This window comes from Oryzias latipes, chromosome 5, assembly GCF_053564925.1.
Source record: "Oryzias latipes strain Hd-rR chromosome 5, Olatipes_Hd-rR_3.1".
Taxonomy (NCBI): domain Eukaryota; kingdom Metazoa; phylum Chordata; class Actinopteri; order Beloniformes; family Adrianichthyidae; genus Oryzias; species Oryzias latipes.
In genome coordinates, this window is record NC_136241.1 from 22,561,003 (window position 1) to 22,585,707 (window position 24,705).

The 24,705-nt window shown below is 42.3% G+C and overlaps 2 protein-coding genes across 5 annotated transcripts; one reads left to right on the forward strand and one right to left on the reverse strand.

Annotated features, from left to right (window-relative positions):
• Window positions 1-423: 423 nt before the first annotated feature.
• On the reverse strand, window positions 424-12,268 carry sypl2a (synaptophysin-like 2a). 3 transcript variants are annotated; one of them, XM_011475220.3, is made up of 7 exons: window positions 12,128-12,268; window positions 10,245-10,513; window positions 9,997-10,071; window positions 5,769-5,890; window positions 5,176-5,374; window positions 2,318-2,491; window positions 424-1,503 (listed from the first exon to the last, which is right to left on the reverse strand). In XM_011475220.3, exons 2-7 carry the CDS (start codon window positions 10,257-10,259, stop codon window positions 1,390-1,392), a joined length of 699 nt encoding a protein of 232 aa, XP_011473522.1. In that variant the 5' UTR covers window positions 10,260-10,513; window positions 12,128-12,268; the 3' UTR covers window positions 424-1,389. The 3 variants fall into 3 exon arrangements, with proteins under 3 accessions (XP_011473522.1, XP_011473521.1, XP_078804188.1); XM_011475219.3 differs by having other exon boundaries at window positions 9,997-10,074; XM_078948062.1 differs by lacking the exon at window positions 12,128-12,268 and adding an exon at window positions 11,984-12,074 and having other exon boundaries at window positions 9,997-10,074.
• zc3h11a (zinc finger CCCH-type containing 11A) lies at window positions 11,429-24,653 on the forward strand. Of its 2 annotated transcripts, XM_078948061.1 has the most exons (17): window positions 11,429-11,566; window positions 12,643-12,714; window positions 16,150-16,269; window positions 16,357-16,476; window positions 16,792-16,915; window positions 17,366-17,548; window positions 17,627-17,680; window positions 17,758-17,922; window positions 18,022-18,102; window positions 18,177-18,269; window positions 20,420-20,482; window positions 20,557-21,078; window positions 21,163-21,221; window positions 22,171-22,525; window positions 22,595-22,764; window positions 22,955-23,124; window positions 23,218-24,653. In XM_078948061.1, exons 3-17 carry the CDS (start codon window positions 16,216-16,218, stop codon window positions 23,417-23,419), a joined length of 2,415 nt encoding a protein of 804 aa, XP_078804187.1. In that variant the 5' UTR covers window positions 11,429-11,566; window positions 12,643-12,714; window positions 16,150-16,215; the 3' UTR covers window positions 23,420-24,653. The 2 variants fall into 2 exon arrangements, with proteins under 2 accessions (XP_078804187.1, XP_011473524.1); XM_011475222.3 differs by lacking the exon at window positions 11,429-11,566 and having other exon boundaries at window positions 12,302-12,714.
• The last annotated feature ends 52 nt before the right edge of the window (window positions 24,654-24,705 follow it).

The following is a 24,705-nucleotide window of genomic DNA, read 5'->3' on the forward strand; positions in this document are numbered from 1 at the left end:
TAATGGCAAAAGCTGCCAAAGTAAATGGTAGGAGCTAAATTGGCTAAAGGAGGAAGAATATTCACGTAAAAAATTATATTGGTACAAAAATGCAATACATTCCACAACCAATGATTAAAATCCTTTGTGGAAAAAAAAGCTGAGTTGATATTAATACTGCTCTGAAACATTGTCAGAAAATGGAAAAACAAATATGAAAAAGAAATTGAAGCATCTTTAGAATAACTACCATTTGCCAAAAACAGAAAAACATAAGCCTAACTTTAAGGTTCAAAAGTTTTCTTTAAAATGATTTATAAAGAGTAAATACGTATCTAATAAAAAATCAAAAGCAAAATGACTGATAAAGTGTGTGTAATAAAGCTGGATTTAGCCTCACTATAGTTAGAAATGCAGATTACAGAAATGATACTTGCCAAAAAAAAAGATGCCAGAGGTTAGTTTTAATCTCAAAATGTGCCAACAGCTCAATTCTGGAGCATCACATGCAAAGAAACCCACGACACTCAGATATTGCCTAAAATCTTTACAAACTTTAACTGTAATGACATAAAAATGTGAACTTTGACAGCCTGAGTTCCACGTTTGCTAAATTATTTTGTTCACATGTCAGACGTGCGATGGTTTGGCGAGATGCTGGTGAACCTCCTCACCGTCACACCCAGGATGAAGAAAGGAGACAGAAACTGGCAGCAGTGCAGCTCTCGTGTTTAACACACTTTAAGAAAAAAAAACATGGTTACATTTGAAACAAATGATGTGTAAAATACAGAAAGATCATTTAGAACATAAACATCAATACTTCTCTTAAAGCTCATCTGTTCATTTCAGTGTTTTCAAAACGATACCAATACTGGTGGATCAAACCGAGCTCTGCTGACAGACACATTCAGACTTGACAAAAAACAAAAGTCAATAAAAAACAAACGTACACAGAAAGGCTTTGGCTGTGATTGGCAGGTGTTTTGCACATTCACGCAAACTAAATCAGCCAGTTTAGTGTCTTGTTAACTGAAAACTTGCATCTAAACACAACCAAGTTTTAGTCAGTTTAACAGAGAAAAGCTAAAAGCAGGAAAAAAAAGAGGAGTTCTCACTTTTGAGAACAGAAGTTTGAAAGGGAACAGGGATCTTTCTGGATCACTTCAGTTTAGTGTTGAACATCTGAGCAAAGGAACAAGCTGGAGACCTCTCCTGGAAAAAGCTCAAAGAAAGGTGGATAAAGCCTGAAAAGAAGACTGGAAACTCTTGAACTGACAAGTTATTAGAGGAGAGCAGAGGGAACCTTCAGAGAAATATCTCAGATGTTAGACGCCGACCAGTGTGGATATTTAGGGAGGGAGGAGGTTAGACTTTATTTGCTTCAGCACCCTTGGTGAGGTGACGCAGTTAAGGCCCAGCAGGTCCTCCTTCCACTGGGATGGGGTCCTTGTGGAAAGGCGTCTCCTTGTAGATGAACCAGCAGTTCCCGGCCCACAGGAGGAGGTTCAGGAACCCGAAGATCTGCAGGTGGATAAGAGGGATGTCAGACTTCCAAACTTGAGATAATAATGAACCCACACTCATGTAGACTTCAACAAAGCTGCTCACTAATGATAACAGCATGATGAGCCACCTCTACAAATGTGGGCACTGATCTTAAACTGAAAAACCAAAAAAGGACAAGAATCGTTTTCACCAGACATTCTAAAGAGATTACAGAGCGACTATTATGTTCTGCACACAACAGCTATGAATCAAGTTTCAAAATTAAAGCACCTTCTACCTGACTTGTCAACTAGCTTTTGCTAGTTTTTAGCCCCTCCTTGCACATTTACAGAACAATTTCAAACAGATTTTGTCATTAAATCCAACAAGATTTCACACTTGAGCAGACTGTCAAATAGACTGCTAGAACTGCATCAAAGGAAAACTTTGCATGGATAAGTCAGACAATTCTGGAGACAGACATAATGGTTGCAACGATTTTATACTTTACAAACGCTGATGCTGCAGTGGTGATTCAACCCCTCCCACAGACAGCAGAAGGCAGCTCGAGGATTTCTACAGCTACAAACTAGAGGGAAGTTCACTCTTCTATTCAACTGGTTTGCTTTGAACTCCTGCTCTGCAGCAAGTTACCATTCCTGGTGCGAGTTAAGAAAGTTAAAAGTTCTATTTGGCCTCAATCAAACCCTGCAGAACTGTTTAGCTAGGCAACTTTACAGACATCTCATCGCTGCATCCTTCAGAGATGAGAAAAATGATAGCCAAAAGTATGTTCGTGTGGGGAAAAAAAAAAAAGGTCTGAAGCCAGAACCAATATGCATGAACTCACCACAGAGGCATTGAGGCGGCCCAGAGACGGGAACTCTCCTGGTTCACAGACACTAGTGCACTGAAGCACTAGGTTGTCTGGGTTTGTGGCCCATTTGACGTCAGTCAGGCCTTTGCCCCATGCAGAGGAGGACACCAGCCACAGGAAGGCAAAGGCAGCTGTCACCACCAGATCCTGGTTGAGACCAAAATCAAAGCATAAGTCTTTCATGGTAAAGAGGTTTTGTTTTACATAAATGCAGTGTTGGGGAGAGGATGAAGAGATCTGAACAGATGAAACAATACTGTTCTTGTTTTACCCAATCACAAATGTAACTATTTTTATGATTCACTGATTCGTGATTCAGTATTTGATTGTTTTGGCTGTTTTAAGGTTTTTTATTAATGACCGTAATGTTTTAATGTTTTATTATTTAATGCGTCTGTGAGTTTTAAACTGACTGTGGCTCTTGGCCAGGACTCAGAAAATGTCCTGGTTAGAAAATATGTACACTCACCGGCCGCTTTATTAGGCACACCTGTCCAACTGCTTGTTAACACAACTTTCTAATCAATCACATGGCAGCTACTCAATGCATTTAGACATGTAGACATGGTCGGGATGATCTGCTGCTGTTCAAACTGAGCATCAGAATGAAAGGTGATTCAAGTCACTCTGAACTTTCATGGTTGTCGGTGCCAGACGGACGGTCAGAGTATTTCTGAAAATGCTTTTTTACTGGGATTCTCACACACAATCATCTCTTTGCTTTACAGAGAATGGTCTGAAAGAAAATATCCAGGTATTAGCAGTTCTGTGGGCAAAAATGTCATGTTGATGCCAGAGGAGAATGGCCAGACTGGCTCCAGCTGATAGAAATTCAACAGTAACACAAAGAACTACCGAGGTCTGCAGAAGAGCATCTCTGAACACACAACAGGTCCAACCTTGAGACAGATGGGCTAAAGCAGCAGAAGACCATAATGGACATCACTCCTGTCAGCTAAGATCTGAACTGAAGCTACAATTCACACAGACTTACAAACTGGACAATAATAGATTGGAAAAACGTTGCAGGGTCTGATGAGTCCATTTCTGCTGCGACATTCTGATGTTGGTGACAACATGAAAGCATGGCTCCATCCTGCCTTGTATCAACGGTTCAGGTTGGTGGTGGTGTAATGGTGTAGGGGATATTTTCTTGGCACACTTTGAGGCCCTTTAGTACCAAATGAGCATCCTGACAAGGCCACAGCCTACCTTAGTATTGTTGCTAAACATCTCCACCCCTTTATGACCACTGTGTACTCATCTTCTAATGGCTACTTCCAGCAGGATAAGGCGCCATGTCATAAAGGTGGAATCATCTCAGACTGGTTTATTGAACATGACAAAGACTTCACTGGACTCAATGGCCTCCGCACTCAACAGATCCGAACCCAACAGATCACCTTAGGGATGTGGTGGAATGAGAAATTCACATCATGGATGTGCAACCGACATTCCTGCTGCACATGCGTGATGCCATCATGTCAGTATGGACCAAACTTTCTAAAGAATGTTTCCTTGTTGAATCTATGTCACGAAGGATTAAGGCAGAAAGGGGTCCAACCTGGTACCAGCAAAGTTTACCTAAAAAAGTGGTCGGTGAGTATACTTTTTATGTTTTCTTATGTTTACTGTTGCTGGGTTTCAAATCCCAGACAGGACTATTATACCGTCCTTCGTGTTTGCTTACTTTCACTGGATTCCAGAAAAATTTAGAACACATTTATTGATGTTAGTTTTTTTTTAAAATCATGAAGACATCTTTGATTTCCTTCTTCTTAAGGTGTCCTGCAATCAAGGCTAGAAACAAAGAAAATAGGATATTTTTGAGATTCAGACACCTAAACTGTGGAACCCCACTTCTCTGCAGGTCCGTGTTGTGATGTGAACATCAGCTCTTGGCATCTGAAGTGGTAGAAACCCAGGAAGCAACCTCTCATATCTGTGCTGTTCCTTACGGGTCCACAGGTGAAGCTTTCACTTTGAGCTACAGTCAAAAGTGATCATTAATGGGGGTGTAACATTTAAATAATGTATCCAACCAATTGATCTGCCTGAGCCAAGACGTTAATCAAATCAAACTACATCATTCTAAAATAATTTGAATAGGAAATAAATTGGTAATTAATATTGGAAAATACCATTTGTATTAAGGCCTGGTAGGTTGATTTTATCATAATGTAAGAATGATCAACTGCATCGCAGCAGAGAACACACACGTGATGACAGCAAAAAAGGATCAAGTCATCATTCCAGTCCAATTTGTGGAAACACTTTGAATTTAGCAGACATGTGACCATACAGAGTGGTAGAATGTTCTAATAATGTTCCCTTTGGAGGACTTTGATTTGAAAAATAACAGTGGGCTAAACTTTAGGAAACTAAAATGTGAATGGATTTGCCATTAATTCTTATTTACTTGTTTGTTTGTATACATATTTTATTTACTCTTGATTATCTTGCAAGAACTACAACGAATGTGGAAAACTTCACCTGCACTGTTCAGTAACAAGGTACTTATCTCTGAGTGACGCTGGTTGAAGTTTTGGCTAAGATGTCCTGGATTGATTTTAGGACCAGGAGTCAGATCGTTCAAAATGAACCAATATCGACTATGAATCATATCGTCAACCACAAACTACGATATGAATCGAATTGTTGATAAAATAATGTGTTCCACCCCTAGTAATTAAAGTTATTGGCCCACACAGAAGCTAAACTGACTATGACATCACTGAAATGGTTCTAGTGGATCATTTTTTTGACTAAATCTTAATTCAGAGGTTTCCTTTTTAAGACAGACCTCTCTTTAGAACAGACAGTGTTTGTACCAAAATGGGGCCGCGGGTCGTCTGCCGGTACATGTACTGGAAGCCCAGGTAAAGGACCAGGGTGGCCGTGCAGTACAGGAAGGCAAACACGCCGACGCAGACGAAGAACTCAGCTGAGGAGGAGAAGTCGCCCTGCAGGTAGGTCTGGTTGTTGGCAGTGCTGTTGCAGCTGGGAATGACGTAGGGTTTCGACGGCAACCTGGGGAGGGAAGCAGAGCAGAAGCCCATTCAGCAGCTGCTGGAAGGACTGGTGCTTCAGAATGGTGAGACGGCACAGAGCAGAGCAGCTCACCTGAGCTTCCCTTCTGTCCAAAATAACGCAGCAGAGGAAAGGAGGAGATGTGACATTAGGAGTTACATCACAAAAACACGTATCACAACACACCCCATGGGGGCGTCGTCATCATGAGCTTTGGTCGCTCTGCAGACACAACCCTCCGGAATCTGAGCCAGTTCAACACCTGGACCCATCTCAGTTACAAACCCTGCTCATTCACAGCAAACTTCCACCACATGGTGGCAGCAGACCTAAACTTAGACCCTGGTTCTACCGGTGACAGTGGGACAGACTGGGAGCACTGGTTCCTACACACCTGAAAGGGTATCCAAACACGGGGTTGACGTCATTCTCAACACCAGTCCCAGGGCACTTGACTTTGAAGTGGGTGGTTCCAGAATACCCTCCGGTGGTGGCAAAGGCAAAGATGGCAAAGAACTGTGGATGCAGAGGAGGAGGTGATGTGACTGACAGCAGAACACACTCACAAGCATAAGACATGGTCATGTGTTACATATTTGTCAGCCCGCATATGGACAACCAAAGGTCAAACAAGGCCTCCTCTGTTTTAGCACAATCCTACTCAAACAATGTTCATAGAATTCATAGAAATTCAGAAGTGCAGGAAAAGGGTGATAGATCTCGAGGACGAGAATCAGGCAGCTCTGCCTCAAGTTTCTAAACCTGCAGGCAGAACAGGAAAGGGGTGACAAGTCTATTGGTCAATCCGGCTTCAGAAAGCATCACATCAGCCGTTTTTTCTACGCTTTATTCCGGCCCTCCCCCTTCCTGCAACACTCACATCCTTTTTCCGAACAGGAAACATCGTCCACCCATGTCAAGATAAACACTGCTTTAGTGAGGGGTCATTGGACCAAACCAGCACCACAAACCTTCAAATGAACCCTCTGTATGCTGCTCCTTCACCCCTGTAGGAACCTTTATGATATGTTTGGTTACTCCACAAAAACAGAGGCGAAAACGGCGCAAATACAAAGAAATACATGAGTGGAAGACCCAAAGAAGCACACAGTCCTCCTCATCAGAATGCATGCTGGGGAGGTGCTGAGTGCAGAAGCAGAGGAGTTTGCTTGTACCCCCCCCCCCCCCCCCCATGCAGTCAGACGTGACTACTGTCTGCAACATTGCAACACAGCACATTTTCAGGAATCCTGACAAAGCACAATCATGGTTTCAGTTAACGATTGGATAAAATCCATACGCTCTTTCATGAATTATACAAACAAGTTTACAGTCAAGAATTTTAAGTCTACCGTATTTTGTTGAAACACACAGCAAACATTTTACATCCACTAAAGTATTTGAGTACTTCTAGAAATCAACCAAAATCACTCAACAGTACTTATAGGGTAATGTTTTATATAAAGTTCATTAAGTTATATTTTATGGAGCAAAACACCTCAAACTCTTGGGAGGAATTAAGTTTATTTCACTAAAGCAGAACCCAGAGCAGCTATGTAGCAAGCATGGTCAGTGCTCAGCTCTAACTCCTCCCAAACTGCAGACAAGGCGGGGGCTCCTGGTCCAGAGCCCCGACTCCCACTGACCACCACATTCCAGCCCATGCTCGTGCTCAGGGAGGGGCACTTCGGATATGAAGCGGCAGGCATCCTATTGTAATAAAAATTTCAAACTTTTATTTAGTCACCAGACCCCAAGTGGTCTGATCCCATTAAAGACTCGCTCCTTTGCTTTTTGTTTTTCTAACATGTTGCGTTTTTCCGATGATGAAGGACATAGGTTAAGAAAATTACGATTAAAATTGCATGTCTTCATTTAAAGTATTTGTAAATCACTACATTCTCTCATTTTACTTTAAAAACGAGCCATCAGAATTGTGCATAAAGCCGTCTATCTTGATCATACAAACAATTTAAAACTGTATGACCTTTTTGATGTTTTACACAGCTCAACTTCCATACAGAGCCAGTGGGAAATCATTACTATGCAATATCCAAAACAATTCTTAGAAAATGTAGGAGGCTACAAACTGAGGGGATGTAGGAACTTCAAGATCAAATTGATAAGAATGACAAAGAACTGTTTCTGTGTCCGTGTGTGGCACTAAACTTTGGAACGGGTTAAGTAATGAGCTCAAACAATGTTAAAATATTCAAGAAAATATATACAGAAACTCTGATTTCAGGATATAAAAAAAAGTGGAGTTAAGGACGAACAGGTGTTTGAATAATTCCAAATACCGTACATGTGTGAACTTGATTGTGGTGAAACATTCAAAGATCGATTAATTACAATAAATGAGTATTACATTGTGTAATGTGCAATAATGATTACAATCAATAAGCTGTCGATTTTCTTCACTTGATCTGCAATGTGTAAGAATAATCACTGGTTTGATGTGATAATATGTTCTATTGATAATAAATGATTACATATCAGTTAAGTGTGAATCATTCATGTTTACTGAAAAGATGTAAGAATTCTTTCTGGGGATAATCAATAAGCACTCAATTTTGTTACTCGATTGTTACTTTATAACTTAATCTGCAATGTGCTGCAATGATATCTGGATTTAATGTAATTGTATTCTGATTATAACCAATGAGTATTACATATCTGTTACATGGTGTGTGATTCACGTTACTGTTTACTGAAATCATGGATGAATGTTTTCTGAAGATAATAAATCATTAATAAGAACTGGATGTTGTAACTTGAAAAGATTCTGATCAGAACTGGATTACAGAAACTATGTAAAACTATAAAATGAATGAACTCAGTAGGGGTGGGATTATAAAAAGATTACTTCTTCCCACTCCTTTTCAAGCAATAAATCAAGCTCCACATGACTTTAGTTTATGATCACTATATTTAATGAAGCAAATGTGACCTAAATGCACCTTTGTTTTTTTTCCTGGTTCTTTTTATCAATGCATGTCATCATTTTTGAAATAATTGTGATACATTTGTGTGATTTTTTTATTCTATTGACTACAATTAATGCTTGAAATGAAATCAATCAATCAAATTAGAAGCAGATCATAAAATGCTGTTGGGTAAAAAAATGATTTGTGATGTAGAAAATCCAAGGGGCAGGCTAAAAGCTCCCTGTTCCGCTCTATCGTGATGCATCCACTTGTAGACGACTAGATCCGTACATCTTTGTTTTCCTCGTCCGAGCTAGCAACTAGATGAAAACTGCACAGCTGGATTCCTCTCCATTTGAGTTGCACCAGCAATGTTGGAGAGAGAGAGTGTAAATAGATGGTTGTTTCACACCAATGGTCCCGCCCACAACTCAGAGGTGATTTTTTTTTTTTAAATGAACTACTGCCGCTCTGCAGAAACTATGTCCTAGAAAATGACAGTTTTTTTTTGTTTTGTTTTTTAATTTAGTCTAAAAACAGAATAACCATACATAAAAAAACCACTGGGAATGCTTTTAAAATAGCTCAAAAGATGATTGGATGGGAACTTTACAGCCTAAAAATAATCCGCCGGGGTCAAAGCGATGATGTAGTTTGACCTAAAACTATAAACTAAATTTAAACGATGAGGAAAGGGTGTTACTATGCTCCTGCAGAGGTTAACACCTGCTGTATACAGTGTACATTCACCTGTAGACGGGTTAATGAGCAACCCCCCCTCCCTCACTACTTCGCCAGCCTACGCCTTAAACACACAGAGGCACGTCGCTAAGCAGCCAAGAGCCTCCATTTCTGGACTATAACTCATTCAGAGAAGTCCCTGAGCTCCTGCTGGGGATATTTCAGGCGTGCATGCAAGCTATGCGACGCTCAGCTGCTGCCCGGGGAACGACTCGGGTTTCTGCTGTCAACTCGCTGCTACAGGGTTTGGTACAGGCAGCTCCAGGTTCTGGAGCATCAGGAGCAGCAGAGGCCTTCTGGCTCAAGACCTGGTTAAGCAAGGCAGTGGACAAACTGCTGCAGTGCTGGCACATCTGTGGTTGTAAAACTGTGCGAGTGTGAGCAACGCGTATCGAACTGAACAACCCCAGGATAAATAAAGGTTCAAATAAAAGGTTGTGAAGCACGCCTTCATGCCTCTAACTGTCATCCAGTTTATGGTGGCAACAGCATTTACAGCCTCCTCTATGTAATTCTGGAAAACTTGAATATACAAGGTCAAATGAAGGGGGAGGGCAGAAGGACTTTTTTCTCTCAATGTAATACAAAGGCAAAGAATAAAACGTGATTTTTTTTAACGAGATATTTAAAGTAGGGAAGCTTTTCTGCTGACCTTTGACCTCAGTTTCATTTACAGAACAGCTGACAACCTACTACCTGAGATCTGGATCCAAGGGGTCCAGGATCTCTGACCTGATCATCCTGGAGGACTGAGAGCTCACGTATATGAGAGTTTCAATAATTTACACTTCAGAAATAACTTTATTTTTAAAAAGGGACCCAACACACCTGAATAAGAGTCTGTCTGCAGGGCCGTGGCTGCTTCAAGGACGGTTGGGAAAGATTGCTCTAATTTGGAGACTGAAAAACGCAGTAACCCGAACACTCACAAACAGGTTCAGTGACGTGACTCACCCATTCCAGGAGCCGAATGAACCCGATAGGCTCCTTCAAAGGTCCCAGATCCAGAGAGAAGCCCGCGACGTTCTTCTGCTGCAATACGACAAAATGCAGTGAGCGCGCGCTACAACATGAATGTTAGCATGTTACCTGTCGGACCCGCCTTAGCAAGTCACTTTCGGGTCGCCTGAAGACCCCGCTTGCTGTCAGTTAGCTAATAGCTGCTGGTTGCTAACCACACAAAATCCTAAGGGTCCACGTACCTGAGTGGAATCCATGACGGCAGTGGAGGGACGGTAGAGTCTAGCTTTGTTGCTGTTTTTTGTCCGTTGGTCTTGAAACAACCGAAAGAAGGTGTGCTTAGCGTTGTGAGGCAGACATGCGACTCCAGCACCGTCAAGGGGGAGTCTGGAACTGCTGTCAAACCCCGCTCACCGTTTTAATAATCGGCACAGGCTGGACGATAAAACAGGCAACAACTTCCGGTCTTTTTTGCAGTAGCAGCGTGTCGTCACACAGCAGGGGCGTTTCTCTGCGTGAAGGACAGGAACGGAATCAAGCGTAGTGAACCAAAGTTTTTATGCAGACAAAGGCTACCTCCGTCTTCATCACGTTTTTAACGCATTTTTAGAAACCTCCCTTCCTTTCTTTTTTCTTTTTTCAAAGATGTGCAAAAAAGAGCCACCCAATGACACCGTCCACAAACTAGGCATTTTTTATTTCCTACTATTATTTTGTTTTGTTTGTGTTTGCCTATAAATTGCACACTTATTCCATTTTGAGTATTTTAACTTTTTTGCATATGCAAGTGAGCCTTTGGCTTCGTATCTCTTTTTCAGGTGTGAATAGCAGCTAGTTATTTAGTTATTTACTTGAGTAACACAATGAAAAAGTGCACTCTATACAGAAGTCCTATTATAATGCATACATAAGGTATAACTTTGACTTTTGTATTAAACGTCAAAAATACTAAATGTCACACTCATACTCTCTTGTCCTTCTTGAGAGAATATAGGATGCTCTTCTGTTTGTCAATTCCCAAAGGGGTAACAGAGACTGACACAGTTTATTCTGTCTTCCTGTTCTGAAGAGCTCTGCAGGACGCCCTAAACTACACTTCAATCCATTCTGATCAGATTAATATTTCTGCATTTATTTATTTTATAACTGTGTTGTTTCCAAAAAATATTGTGAATGTATAAACTTTACTTTTGAATGTACAACAAAAGTTAGATTTTTTTTCCTAGTTAATAAATGGTACACTTTTTTGTACTTCATTTATTAACTAAATAATAAACACTGTATTATTAAGATGATAAACTGATAAGTTACCCAAGAACGTTATTCTTTATTTAAAAATTGTCAATTTAAATTCCAAGCGAAAGATAAATTGTGTCAAATGTTTATCAGTCAATAGGTAACTTGCACGCTTCAACTGTTCCAATATTCCCAGTCAACGTCAAAGCAGCTTCAAGCCCCGCCCCTTCCTTATCGAACCTCTGCTACCGCCATTTTGACCCGCGGTGGCGTTCCCTGACGAAGACTGTGGTTTTTCTTCATCTTTAACATTTCAAACCTTAAGCCGGTAATGACCAAGAGACCAGAAATATATGCTTCACGTAATTCTTTCATCCATTGCGGGTTACGAGGCTCACGTCACGTCAGCAGTTAATTTAATGGCTGCTTCAGGCCGCGAGGCCTTCATAGTTCCGACCAAGATTATTATTAAGTGAACTACATGTTTTAGAAAATCTCAGTGAAATAGCTCAGAATTTGGTTTTGAACTTTAAAGTTAACAGTTTTCGGTCTGACTGTTAACGTCCAGACTTCCTTAACGTATCCGTCAGTCAGTGTCGGTTAGCTTTAGCCGCTTAGCTAACCCTTGTGTGAACATCACTCCTGCGTTATTCTTCAGAAACGGAATATTGTTGTAGGAATTTATGTGGACTTGAACGAAGTTAACGGCAACAAGCGGAAAGACAAGTCCTAATTTTATATAGACCTGAATACTGTTCCGGTTATTCCCCATTATTTCTTGTTGTGAGCGGTCGTCGTTCCGGATTAGCGGCAGACTCGGGTCTCCAATCTCTGAAGTGTTGTATTGTTGTTGTGTTGATGTGTGTTCTGTGTTTTTGCTCTCACTAACCTTCTTCAGTTTCCCCCAGAGTGTCTTTCTTGGTTCCTTAGGTTTTTCTCTGTGAAGATCCTCGATGTGGAGAGTTTGTTGTTGGCAGAAGATTTTTTTGTCCTCTTCAGTCGGTGTTGTAGCAGCACCATCTAAAGAAGAACCCTTTCTCCTGCCTGCCCCACTTTCGCTTGAAGCCCCATCAAGGCAGAGAAGAAGCTGAAGATTTTCCCCCCCACATATTTAATACTTTTGGCACTTTTTTTGCATCAGTTACCCCCCCCCCCCCCCCGCTTTGCTCTTTATGCCCCTTCCACTTCATTTAATCCGTTTTTATTAAAAAAAAACAACAACAACAACAACACAACTCAACAACAACTAAAGACTTTTGCAGACGCTGTTGATGTGATTTAGCGATCTGTCGGGAAAAAAGATGTCTCTCAGAGTCTCAGGAAAGGGCTGTCATAGGAAGACCAGGTTCTCTGGGCACTCCATTCCCTTATTCCTCTTGTCTCATGGATCAAGTGTTCCTTCAGGACTCCACACAACAGCGGAGACTTCGTTCACGCAGTGCATTCAGAGGGGAGGCTGCTGTTCAACCCAACCAGGTAAGCCACTCACAGACTTGTAGTTGATGTTTTTCCTGCATCATCTTGTCAGCTGACTGTCATGCCTTCATATTAAATATTAAAGACCCACTCAGTTGAAAGATGTGTTTTTAACATGTTCTTGTGGCATTTTTCTGATTATGAAAGACCTATAAAAGAAAATTCTGTTTAAAATAGCATTTCTGAATATTTTTTGATCTAAATCGGTGTGAATCAGGAGTAGATGAAAAAGGCAGCTTGAAAAGATTGTAATTATGTCATGGAAAAATACGCTACCTGCTCCACAAGGAGGGGGGGTGGTGGTTTGTGCCAACTTTTCTAAATATTGCCACTGCAGAAGGTGTCCTAGAGAATAACAGGTTTCTTTGTTTTTTGGCAAAAAAACTGCATAATCATTAAAAAAGACTAGTTGGAATGGTTTTAAGAGAGCTCAGAATGTTCGGAGGGAGATTTTAAACCTGTGCTGATTATTAAACCTGTCTGGCCTGCAGACAGGTGAGCTTATTGCATTGTGAGACCTCGATCATTGTTTATATCTCATTCTGCAAATAGAATAGAATTCAACTCTATTGTCAACAGCACATGTCTCAAGTACTCAGGAACTAAATGCAGTTTGCATCCAACCAGAGTGCTGTATACACACAAACACACACACAATGTACATGGAAAAAATAGTAGTGATAGGTATTAATAAGTATTTACAGTGTTAAAAATTGACAGTTAAAATTCAACTGATAAAGTCCAGGTAGTGTAAGTGGCAATTCAGTCATTGTGTTATTTTGTGTGTGTGAAAGAATGCGGTCCATTTTGATGTTGGCTGTTGTGTATTCTGTCCAGGGGTGTTGTGTGCTTCATTGTGAAGAGGCAGAGTTAAATTATAAGAGTTTCTGTGAGTGACCCTCTTTTGCGCAGCTTCATGTAAAGCTGAGGGCATTCAATGTAAAGTATTTTCTCTTTCTGCGGTTTGAAGTTTCACTGGAAATTATGAACGCATTTGCAAATTGGCTGTTTTTGGGGGTAGATGTCTTGCTCACAAAAAGTTGAGGATTATCAACGTTTAGAGTTAGTTTGAAAAATGTGTGAAATTTGATCTTTTGTTTTCAAAGAAAGTAGGAAGTTAAGACTTGCAGTTGGGGTTTTTCTGTCTGATTTGACACTCGATCACAGCCTAACAAGTTGACTGAACTTAAAATTTATTTTGTAACAGATTACACAACAATATATAAGTTATGTTATGAAATTTTTTAAGTTTAGATTCATTAAAATTTACATTTTTAGATGGTTTAAATTTGCATTATTTCATTTTACAAATATTAAGATTCTTCAACTTATAAATAAGAGATTATTTACTCTAAGTTTTTAATATTTTCCAACTAAAAGAATACTTTAACTATATTTTTATAATATTATTCAACTCATATAATATGTTAAATGCACTCAAATGTTTTATAAATGATCTAACTCATTAAATGTGTGTAGTATTGAAAATATTAAAATTTCTTCAGCTTAAAATGTTTGGACTTGAAAAGTATTCGAAACAGAGGTATTGATACTGCCACACTACAACATTTTATAAGCCAACATTGATGACAACCAACAAACATGAAAGCCACACAATAGTGATTCCTTAATACACCTTTTTTTAATCACTCTTTAAAAAAAAGACACAAATTTCAGGAGGATGAAGAATCAGTGCAATAAAACTGCAATATAAGAGTGCAACACAACATATTAACAAAAAGTGTTGGTTTTGTAGGGTACGGCAGAAAAAGCAAATGATCACAACAAAAAACAAAAACATTACTTGCATAACACTTAAACTAACAAATTGTCCATTCTGTGAGACTGACTCAACTCTAAATTCTTCAGCGTCATTAAGCGTCTTTTCAGTGCTTTGCTGTCCTCACGGCTCATGACAGCGTTCTGAATAAATGTGAAGGCAAGTTCAAGTTTTTGGGGTACTGTGGGTCCAGAGCATGGATATACTCGAAGAGTAGAAGAAATGAGTCAGGCAGATTTGTGGGACCACTGATGGCAGCATCAGGAGCGTCACCACGACAACTGAGAAGAGAGCCACAGCAGTGTCTGTGAGGTCTGGTCATCTGGAGACTACAAAACAAAAAACACAGATGAGTTCAGACCCACAAAGATATTTATCACACTAATGTCCAAAAGTGACATTCCTGCCACCTGTCCGTTTGAATCTTTTCATGCTAAGATTCTATGTTGGCTTTTAATCTACTGGCTGTGATGCTTTAAGGACCAACTCCAATTAAAATTGCGTTTTTAAAACGTTCTTTAGCATTTTTGAATATGGAGGACATTTATAAAATAATTTAAGACTAAAACTTTGTTTCGGAGTATTTCTTTATTCAAATAATGATTGATCAGGAGCAGAGGAAAATCAGGAGCAGGTTAAAGTCTCCTTGCTCTGCTCCTCCTAACCGCCTCATCTTGGTCTTTGTTTTCCTCGTCTGAGCTACATCTGCCTCAAAACTGCAGCTGCATAGCTCCAATATTGCTCGCCATTGATTTTGAGCCGCTAATGTTAGCTGGGGACCATTAGCTTAACTTCTACTTGTTTGAATATTTATTCTGATTGAGATTTTGAGATAATCAGACTAGGGTTTTTTTTAGACAAGCTTTTCTACCTTTTATTAAGGCCCAAAGCACTTCATAGTCTTGAGTCCCATTCACTCAAGTTCATCCACATTCACATACTGATTGTAGGAGAGCTGTCATGCTAGGCACTAGCCAAGCCACACAGAGAAATATGGACTTTGGTGTCTTGCCCAAGGGCTCTTTAACACACAGGTACACCGATTGGAAATCAAACCCGCTCACAGCAAATTTAATTTTTACTTTTTAAATTGAACTTTTGGTAAAATTAGGATCGAAAAAAAATTAAATTGTCTTAAATTCAGGTGAATGGATCTTGATTTATTTATTTATTTTTTGTCAAAGCAATATAACCTCCCGTCACAAAAGTAAAACATCCTAATATCTTTAACCTCTGCTGCTATTGAGCTCATGCTTGTTGCTGCGGGAAAACGGGAAAGTGCACATTCATGAAGAGTTTACTTGAAAATGGGGATTACTTTAATCATATGGTGGTGAAATCCGGTTGGTGCAAACTGTACAGTTTGCTGAAAAAGGTTGAAACTTGGCACGGTGGCGATCAAATCGCACATATAGCACAAGAAACTGTGGACTTTGTTTTCTTTTCTTTGTACATACAATCCTAAATTAGATTTTAAGTGTCCTTAAAAATCCTTCAATTTAACCTTTGTTAATCAGTAGACGCTCTAGACAGGTCGACCGCTCTACTTCTGTTCCACAGATGCCTCGTACACCCATCTTGTTTTCTGAAGTTTACAATCTAGAGTTAAAAAATGACTTGGATGAGATTCACCATAATCTTTTTGGTTTGAACAGAAAGAGTCCTGTTGGCCCTGAAGACCACAACCGGCTGCTGGGTCCCTCCCGTGCCCCAGTGTTACTATGACCAACCATGGAGATGACTGCTACTTCTTTTACTACTCCACCTGCACCAAGGTGAGCTGCTCCGCTGCCCCGCACCACCATGCAGAATTACTTCCTGTTAAAGTAAGTGGCCTGACGAGTTTACCGGTTCTGTTGTAGGGTGACAGCTGCCCCTTCAGACACTGTGAAGCCGCCATGGGTAACGAGACGGTCTGCAACCTCTGGCAGGAAGGTCGCTGTTTCCGCCCCACCTGCAAATTTCGCCACATGGAGATCACGGTGGGTGGAGTAATCCAGATTCTCTGGACCTCTCCTTTAATTTTTGTCCCCTGGAAGCTATACATAGCTCTAAAAACCATTGATGGAAGGGAGAAAACGTCTTAAACTGAGTTAGATGCTCCATTCCTGGTTCTTCTGGACAGCTTTTAACGAACAACAACAGAAATCTAAACCTTGTGACAAAGTTCAACTGTTGAAAGTTTTCCATTAACTACTTGCAAAGAAAATTTACTATAAATATTGCTTCTTTTTAGAAGTGAATATAGAAACCTTCATTCCTGCTGCTACATGTCTTAAATGTCATCCACAAAACAGAAAAACAGAAAGGAGATCCCCTGTTACTGGGAGAACCAGCCGGCCGGCTGCCAGAAGCCTCACTGCGCCTTCTTTCATGAGAAACCGCGCTGCATTCAGGGCCTGTTCGTCCCACCGGATCAAAGTAAGTGAACAAGAGTCACTGTGTTGGAATCTAACCACTGCTACTGTTTTCACCATTTTTCATGAGAGAAAACATGCAGAAAGTAAAAGTTATGTTTTTCTTTATTCTAACTTGATTTGGAGGGTTTTCCTTAAAAGATCATAAATCATAAAGTTATATCAATAGATATTTGGAATTTAATTATTTACTGCGGTGCTGATATATCAGTTTTTTGTGCTTAAGTTGATAAACCTTTTAAACTCATCTGATCTGTACTGACAAAACTTTTGAACGTTTGACACTGTTGGGGTAAATTACAAGCCAGAGGAACAGAGTTTGATCCTCAGTCCCTCAGAGGAAGTTCCGCCCCCTCCCCAACAGGCTGGGTTTAGCTGCAGAATGGTTCCTTACCCTGAACCAAGCTGCAACAGAAAAACTGGGGCTTAATGATGATGACTGTGGTTCTTCCAGGTCAGAACAAGAATGAGGAAGAGCACCTTGAGGACACACCCGCTGCCCCACCTGTTGTTCTCGCCACCTCCACTAACCCTCAGCTTAGAGGAGTCATCAAAACAGAGACGACGGAGCCTGTCCCAAGCCCCACCCACCCCCCTGTAGTGATCAATGCGGCGGATGATGATGAGGACGAAGATGGTGAGCTTCAATTGAATTTTTTAGCTGCCAGTCAGAGATGAACCGTTTTCAACCATGGGACTCTTTTGTGTGTTTCAGAGGAGGGGGAGGACAACAGAGTCGGCCCCTCACCCAGGAAATTACAGCGAACAGGTTGGGTCCAGTTAAAACAGTTTACTGTACAGCTTGGTATGCTTCTTCTGGACCAATGTTGTGATGTGTGTGTGCAGGTGAAGCTCTCACATTTGGAGTTAGCACTCTGGAGGAGATCCGTCTGAGGAAGGCTCTGATGGCCAGCATGAGGACTGGTTTCGGCCAGAGAGCTGAAGGCGTCGCCAACGGGGAGAAGGAGAACATCCAGGCCTTCTTCAGAGCGACATCGTCTCAGTCCAGAGGTAGAAAGGCCGTCTTCTAGACTCGATTTGTCCTTGTGTCCTGTGGTGTTCCTCCAAGGATCCAGACTTTAAAGTGCTCTGGTCTGTTCTGTTTCATAGCAGGCCAGCCTGGATCTGAAGTCATGGTCCGGTCCAAGAGGGGGGTTTCAGAAAGGCTTGGCCTGAGGATGCCCCACACTGGTAATGTTGCAGGCTTCTTCTAAATCTCAGAAGCTGTTGATGAGGTACGAGGCTGATCCGCTGATTATCTGTAGGCGGAAGAGGCAGAGAGGGTCTGCCGCTGAGGAAGAGTCTGGCCGAGCGTCTTGGAGGGGTCCTTGAGGAGCCATCAGCACCCACTCTAGAAGGTAGTGTAGATCACAACACCATGTTCAAATGTCCTGGACAAGAAAGCACCCTAACTGTTTGCTTTTATTTGTGTTTAGCTTTTTCAGTTAAGTTTTGAGCTTGAAATTTACTCAAAATCGAATGCAGCAATTGCTAAACACAGGGCTCCAGACTGCGAGCAATTGGTCGCATTTTGCGACCAAAATTTGAGAGTGTGCGACTGAATATTACCTCCAGTCGCACATGCGCGACCAGTAAATTTGCCTCCCCCACCCTCCGTATTTTTTATACATCAAACGTGGAAGGGGCACGTCAATGATCAATGAAATAATTAATGAGACGCAAGCGCACACGGACGCAGGCAGACACATACACTCGCGCACATACTCATGAAACGCGAGCACGTACACTCTCGCGTGATGCCTGTGTGCGAGGCGGCCACTGCGTGTGAGAAGAATAGGGACAGCCACTGTGAGTGGCTAAAATGCGTGTAGGGGGAGGGGCCTAGAGATAATCGAGTGCGCGTAAACATCTGTGGGAAGGAAACGGAGAGACAAATATCAAAACCTGATATGTGCGTCTTAGCTATGAGTAAGCGAACTATTGATTCGTTCTTCCCACCTGCGGCTAGTGTACCAGTGCCAGAGTGTACAGCAGGGGTCTCAAACTCGCGGCCCGCAGGCTATTTGCGGCCCCCAAGATGATATTTTGCGGTCCCCGCCTTAATATGAAGGTTTAATGTTACTGCAGCCCGCCAGTTTTAATGAATGACACTTTTCATCTTCGTGCACGGAGATGACCAACCAATCACAGTGGGGTATATGACTCTTGGGGGCGGGACAGTGACAGGGCTTGAAAGCAGGAAACCTGACAGCCCCCTCCCCGGACCACATTAAGGAGTTCCTTACTTTCCTTTAGAACGTATTTATTCGCTCGTACTTTTCTGAATACATGCAGTCCGTGCTGAACTTTTCTCTGGGCCGCACAGAACCGGAGGAAGGTTTAGGTTTTGGTTACGGTTACGGCGGCGCAGAAAACGGTCCTGCGCGGTTGTTACGGCAGCACAGCGCTCCCGCGGGAGTCGGGTCAGCTGAGGAGAATAAATGTCCCACACCTACATGCGTGACAGCTAACGGGGCTTGAACTTTAAACATGTGCGAGCAAAAACAACATTAGTTTTAGACTCACTGAAAATACGTGGGGAAAATGCAACGATAGACGTGTTTGAGATGAACCGGCGGCTCGCCTAGATCGTTGGGGAGACCGGGGGGGGTGGGGGGTGGGGGGGCTGTGAGATGAAAGCGAATCTGCAGCAAGACTGAAGGAGGACAGGAAATTGGAATTGTCCTTAACATTCAATTTAGTTTTAATATTCTTCTCCCCCTTAGTATGATCTGTGTTATTATATATTTTATGATTATTTTAATGTTTTGTGATGTATGTAGCCTTTTTTTTAATGAATTGGTATTTTAAATTATTTTAATTAATCACTCCACTGCAAAAACCATCAGGACACATGTCCCATAATGCATTGTTTTGTAGTCTGTAGGGCAGCTTTCAGTCAGTTCAGTTTCCAGCTGTGTCCGGGTAGGTTTGCCCCTTGCTCCCACCCCTTTCTCGATTGACAGTTGATGTTGGAGCAAAAACAAAAATATATGTCACACACCAGGTGATCTGCGCAGCGTTGAGTTCACCTGGGTGATCTCAAACACGCTTATTGTGCATCTTGGCTGCACCTATTTGGTGTCACAAAGATAAATTTGTACTGTCATGACAGCGATGCTTTTGTTTTGTTGCATCTTCAAAAGTGCAGAATAAAATGTGACACTGAATTTGAAACAGCACATTGTAATTTCTGCATCTATTATTAAAGCACTTATTAGTAATACAGTGGAAATTAGTAGATTTGGTTAGAATGTTGATTTACGGTATGCGCCCCTAAATTTTCTGGTTGCGCCCCTAAAATTTTCAGTTAGGGGCCACTGTGCTCCTAGTGAAAAAAGTTAGTCTGGAGCCCTGTAAACATGAAAATTTGAGGGTCTTCAGTGAGTGAAATGTGATGCTGGCTTACCAATGTGAACGTGTTGGCATGATTCTAGCAGCATTTCATTTCAGTGTCTTTCTGAGTGGATTTTGTCTTTTCGTACTTAAAGATGTGCTTCTTCTTTAGGTGCCAAGCCTGTTAAGGACAGACTTGGCTTGTTTTCTGGTCCCGCTGCAGCTGAGCACTCAGGTGAGGAGAGTAAAGTGTAAGCTGCTACCGACTTTCTGCAGGTGAAGCTTACCTGAACAATGTTCCTTCCTCAGGTTCTTCAGCTGAGAAGAACAGCGCTTCTGTGAAAGACCCGGTGCAGATTCGCATCAAAACACTGGAAGAGATCCGACGAGAGAAGGCAGCCAAGAGCCAGAAAGATGCTCCATTAGATGTGTCCCCAGATGCTCCTGCAGAGATCCCAAAGACTGGCACCGCCAGAACCGTCAGGGGGGTCAAGAGAACAGTTTCTGTGAAGGATGCCCCTGTCGCTAACATTAAGACATTTTCTGAGATTGTTCTGTCGAAGAAGAAGAGACAGGAAGAGAAACGGGCCAGAATCTCAAAAACAGCTGAGGGCCCTGTGGAGAAAACTGTGAGCAGAAGCCCGGACGAGTCCGACACCCCTGAAGATGGGAAGGAGGGCAAGGTCAGGGTGAAAACCTTGGAGGAGATCCGTAGGGAGAAGGCAGCCCGGCTGCAGGCTCAGCAGGACACAGACAGCGGGGAGAGCAGAGACCAGGAGGGCCCGGCCAGGAAGAGGAGGCTGCTGAGAGTCAAGAAGCTGGAGACCCAAGGTAAGACTGTTGGTTCAGCAGAACCAAGCTGCCCTGGAAAAGCCCCTCACGTTTCTGCTTACTGACTGAACTGCATGTTTACAGATCCCAGCGGGACATTGGAGGAGACCCCCCCCACGGAGAAGTTGCAGAAGACCGCCAAGGTAAGCCGTGAGAGATCTTTGGTATTATTCAAGCTGTCATTCATGGTTGACAAATTCTTTAATGTAATCAGTTCAGATCTTATCAACATTGCTGCCCCCTCCCTCCTTTGTATCATAGTTGCTTGTCCAGGTGAGGGCTCTGTGCTCTGGCCAGGTCCAGTGAAGAGCAGACTTTAAATGTCGTCCTATTCTATAGCTTTGGTTTTCAAGATCTAGTATCCTGCATGTTTTCCAGTTATTCTTGCCCTCCTCACAGCTGATCGGCTGGTTTGGGTTTGAAATGAACACACCTGATCCAGGTAATAGGCTTCAGGTAGGACATGGATATTTAGAAAACAAGCAGATCTTAAGGACCAGTTTGTTCTAAAGAATATTATTTAAACTCTTACTTGAGGCTGATAAATAATCAACAGTGAAAGGGGAGACGACAGATTTTGTATGAGCACGACGTTAATCTGAGAAGCTCAGGTGACTAAAATCTGGGCTGAGAACATTCCTGATTCCACATAGACGATCGTTCTGTGAAAAACAAGCTGAAGTTTTCCTGTTTTGTTACACAGATTAGATCATGAGATGAATAATTTATTACATTCACATGGGCTTTTGTTGCATAAGCAAAGAATCCTCAATATTTATGCAAATTGTGATGTTTCTCTGCAAACAGCATACAGATAAACCACCTTCATCCCAATGAAACTTCACATTTAAATCCTCTGCACAGTTGTTCGTCAAATCACAGAAACAAAATCCACGCACAACAAACACGTTATTTACAAATTTTATGACTGCTGTCCCATCTTAGTTTTAACATTCTGACAAAATTCCTTTTTTTTTTTTTAAACTCATCAATTTATCTATAAATTACACAGAAAAACTCCCAAGTTGATCATTTTCATTGCTGCTCTGGCTGATGGGGGGGTTGCTCTCTGCATCTGTCTCATCTCTGCAGATGGGCAGCGTCCAGGTCAAGACCTTCGAGGAGATAATGAGAGAGAAACGTCTCCGACAGCAGGAAGGGGAGGAGGAAGCCAGCAATTCACCTGAGGCTGAAGCCGTCAGACCCCCTACGAAGAGGAAGGCCCCCGTTAAGGCCGACCCGGCTTCACCAGAGCCTTCCTCCCCAGCTGACCCGCCCAGAGTTTCTGTCCGCAAGCTGTTACCTCCGAGGTCCAAAGGCACTTCAAACACACAGCAGGGGCCCATTCAAGGAAAAACCGGAGATGTGACTGACTCTAGAAGCACCACGCCCCCTTCAGAGAACCAGAACCAGACTGGGTCCACAGAACAATCTGGAGAGTCCAAAGGTACTGAACTGCTCTGCAAACCTACACCAGCGTTAGCTTCATGTCTGACCTGTTCAACTCTAATTCCAGTGAGACCCAAACTGAATGTGAAGCCCTCCGTTGTGAAGCTCGCCACGCCACTGAGGCCAGCCCAGAAGAAGAGGGGGGCGGAGCCATCGGCTGTGGCTGCAGTCAAACCTCTGAACAGCACCGCTGCAGTCCAGGAAGCCCCACAGGAGTCCACATGCACGCCCTCACAGGTGCCAGACACTCATTGACCTGAGCTCAGGTGCTCTGGGGCGGTTCTGGACCGAACCACAGCAGAACGGTTGCGGTTGTAGTTTATGTCTGTGCATTTTGGGTCTTCTTGAGCTCTGACTCTGACCCCCGCTCTGTGAGGAGCTCAAAGGTTTGATCAGGTGGATTCTGACCGGTTGTCTTTTCTCACAGGTTCTTCCGTCTTCCGAGGCTTTGCTGAAATCAGCTGTTCCTCGCTTCTCCACCCCCCTGCAAGAGGCGAGCCCGGGGGAGGAGGAGCTGCAGACGGTCCCTGTCTTCAAGCAGAGTGGAGGCCAGAAGGCAGGCGTGGCCATCAAAGAGACATGCTCGGTCCCTCACAGGTACAGAAAAACACTTGGGTCTGATGCTTTGATGGCAGTTCCGGGGGAGGGGGGTATCCACTCTCATTCACGGGTTTGTGTCTGTCACTCCAGCCCGTCAGTCAGAACCACGACCCAGTCCAGAGCCAGGCGGACCAGCACAACCCGCCCCACCTCAGACTCTTCGACCCCTGCCGTGGACGACTTCGAGGAGCTGATCAACCAGTTCACTGACGATCACCTGGACGGGGACGTTGATCCTGGACTGGGGGAGGACGACCTGCTGCAGGAGCTGTCAGAGATGATTGACAGCTGAGCACCAACACAGAGCTTGATCCGGGTTTTAGAGTCTGAAGGTTTTTACACTTTTAGTCCTAAAGCCTCATTGTGTCAAGAACTGAAGGATTGAGCTGGCCCAGGGGGGGTTAGACTGGCTGAACATGGACCCCCCCTCCAACCATGACAATGAAAAGGAAGATGAGACATCCATGAATTTAAAAGCTCCCATCATGCAGCTGTGAAATGGGCATGTCTCAGTCAGTCTGCTTTTTCTGAAACGACCCCCCACACACACACACGTAGATCAGTTATCCCCTCAGGAACTTGGTGGAGCGTCCAGCCAATTGTGAGTTCACATGTGAATGTGTGTGTTTCCTGTACAGATGTTTGTGTAAATAAGACTTTTAATGAGCTGCTGGACCTGCAAGTCTGCTGAAACCCCCTCCCACTGGCAGCACCTGTCACTCAGGTGTCCTCAGATGCTCCTCCCACATTCACCTCAGTTGTTTGACACATTTGTCCGTAAATAAAGAGCAGACTTTTGCACCAGTATTAGATGATGACCTCACAGGTCCCTCCAGGCCTTCAACAGAAGTTTCTCTGTGAAAAATGATGCTGGAAACTCTCATGTCTTAAAGAAATTCAGAAGTGAAATGAAGCATATGCCCCCCCCCCCCCCCCCCCCCCCCCCCAAAAAAAAAAAAAAAAAAAGGAATAGGACATTTTCCACAGTTCAAATCCAAGATTTAAAAACAATGCTTGAAACCAATAAAAGTCATGTCAATGCTGAATGATGGTGATATATAAACAAAACATTGTTTAAGGGTTCAAACGGTTAACTTTTATTTAAAAGAGTACAAAAATATAAACTCATTTTCCCCCATTTTGTCGTTCTGTAAAATCTGAGGAATATTTAGATTTAGTTTTTTCTTTATGGTTTCAACTGTTTTCTATGTGTTCTTGGAACATTCAAATCCTTCAGGATATTCCTGTGTACTTTCGGTTTGTTTTTTAAATATCAAGCTGTTTTATGGTCATAAAAAATGTAAAGGGAAAAGTGTCAACACTTTCACAACATTTAGTGCTGTTTGAGAGCAAAGGCCTTCAGCAAACTGAAACGGCATACAGATTTTTAAAGACCCATTTCAACTGTTTGAATTATTAAACTGTGTTTTATGATACGTTTAAGTTTTGTGAAGGTTTTTTTTTTGTTTATTTCTGAATTGATAATGGAGAAATAAACAAAAGCAGAAATGAGATCTTTACCAAAATGTGCATCTTTTTCTCATCAACAAAAAGGACATTTTGTTCAGACTTGTCTCT

What these genes read in the sequence shown, in the direction of transcription:
- zc3h11a (XM_078948061.1), top strand. Translation starts at nt 16,216, where the DNA reads ATGACCAACCATGGAGATGACTGCTACTTCTTTTACTACTCCACCTGC. An exon ending in GTTCGTCCCACCGGATCAAA is followed by an intron (nt 16,916 to 17,365) that starts GTAAGTGAACAA and finishes TGGTTCTTCCAG; the next exon opens with GTCAGAACAAGAATGAGGAA. An exon ending in TGATGATGAGGACGAAGATG is followed by an intron (nt 17,549 to 17,626) that starts GTGAGCTTCAAT and finishes TGTGTGTTTCAG; the next exon opens with AGGAGGGGGAGGACAACAGA.
- sypl2a (XM_011475219.3), bottom strand. An exon ending in TCATTCGGCTCCTGGAATGG is followed by an intron (nt 5,891 to 9,996) that starts GTGAGTCACGTC and finishes CTGCATCCACAG; the next exon opens with TTCTTTGCCATCTTTGCCTT. An exon ending in GTGTTTGGATACCCTTTCAG is followed by an intron (nt 5,375 to 5,768) that starts GTGTGTAGGAAC and finishes TTCCCTCCCCAG; the next exon opens with GTTGCCGTCGAAACCCTACG.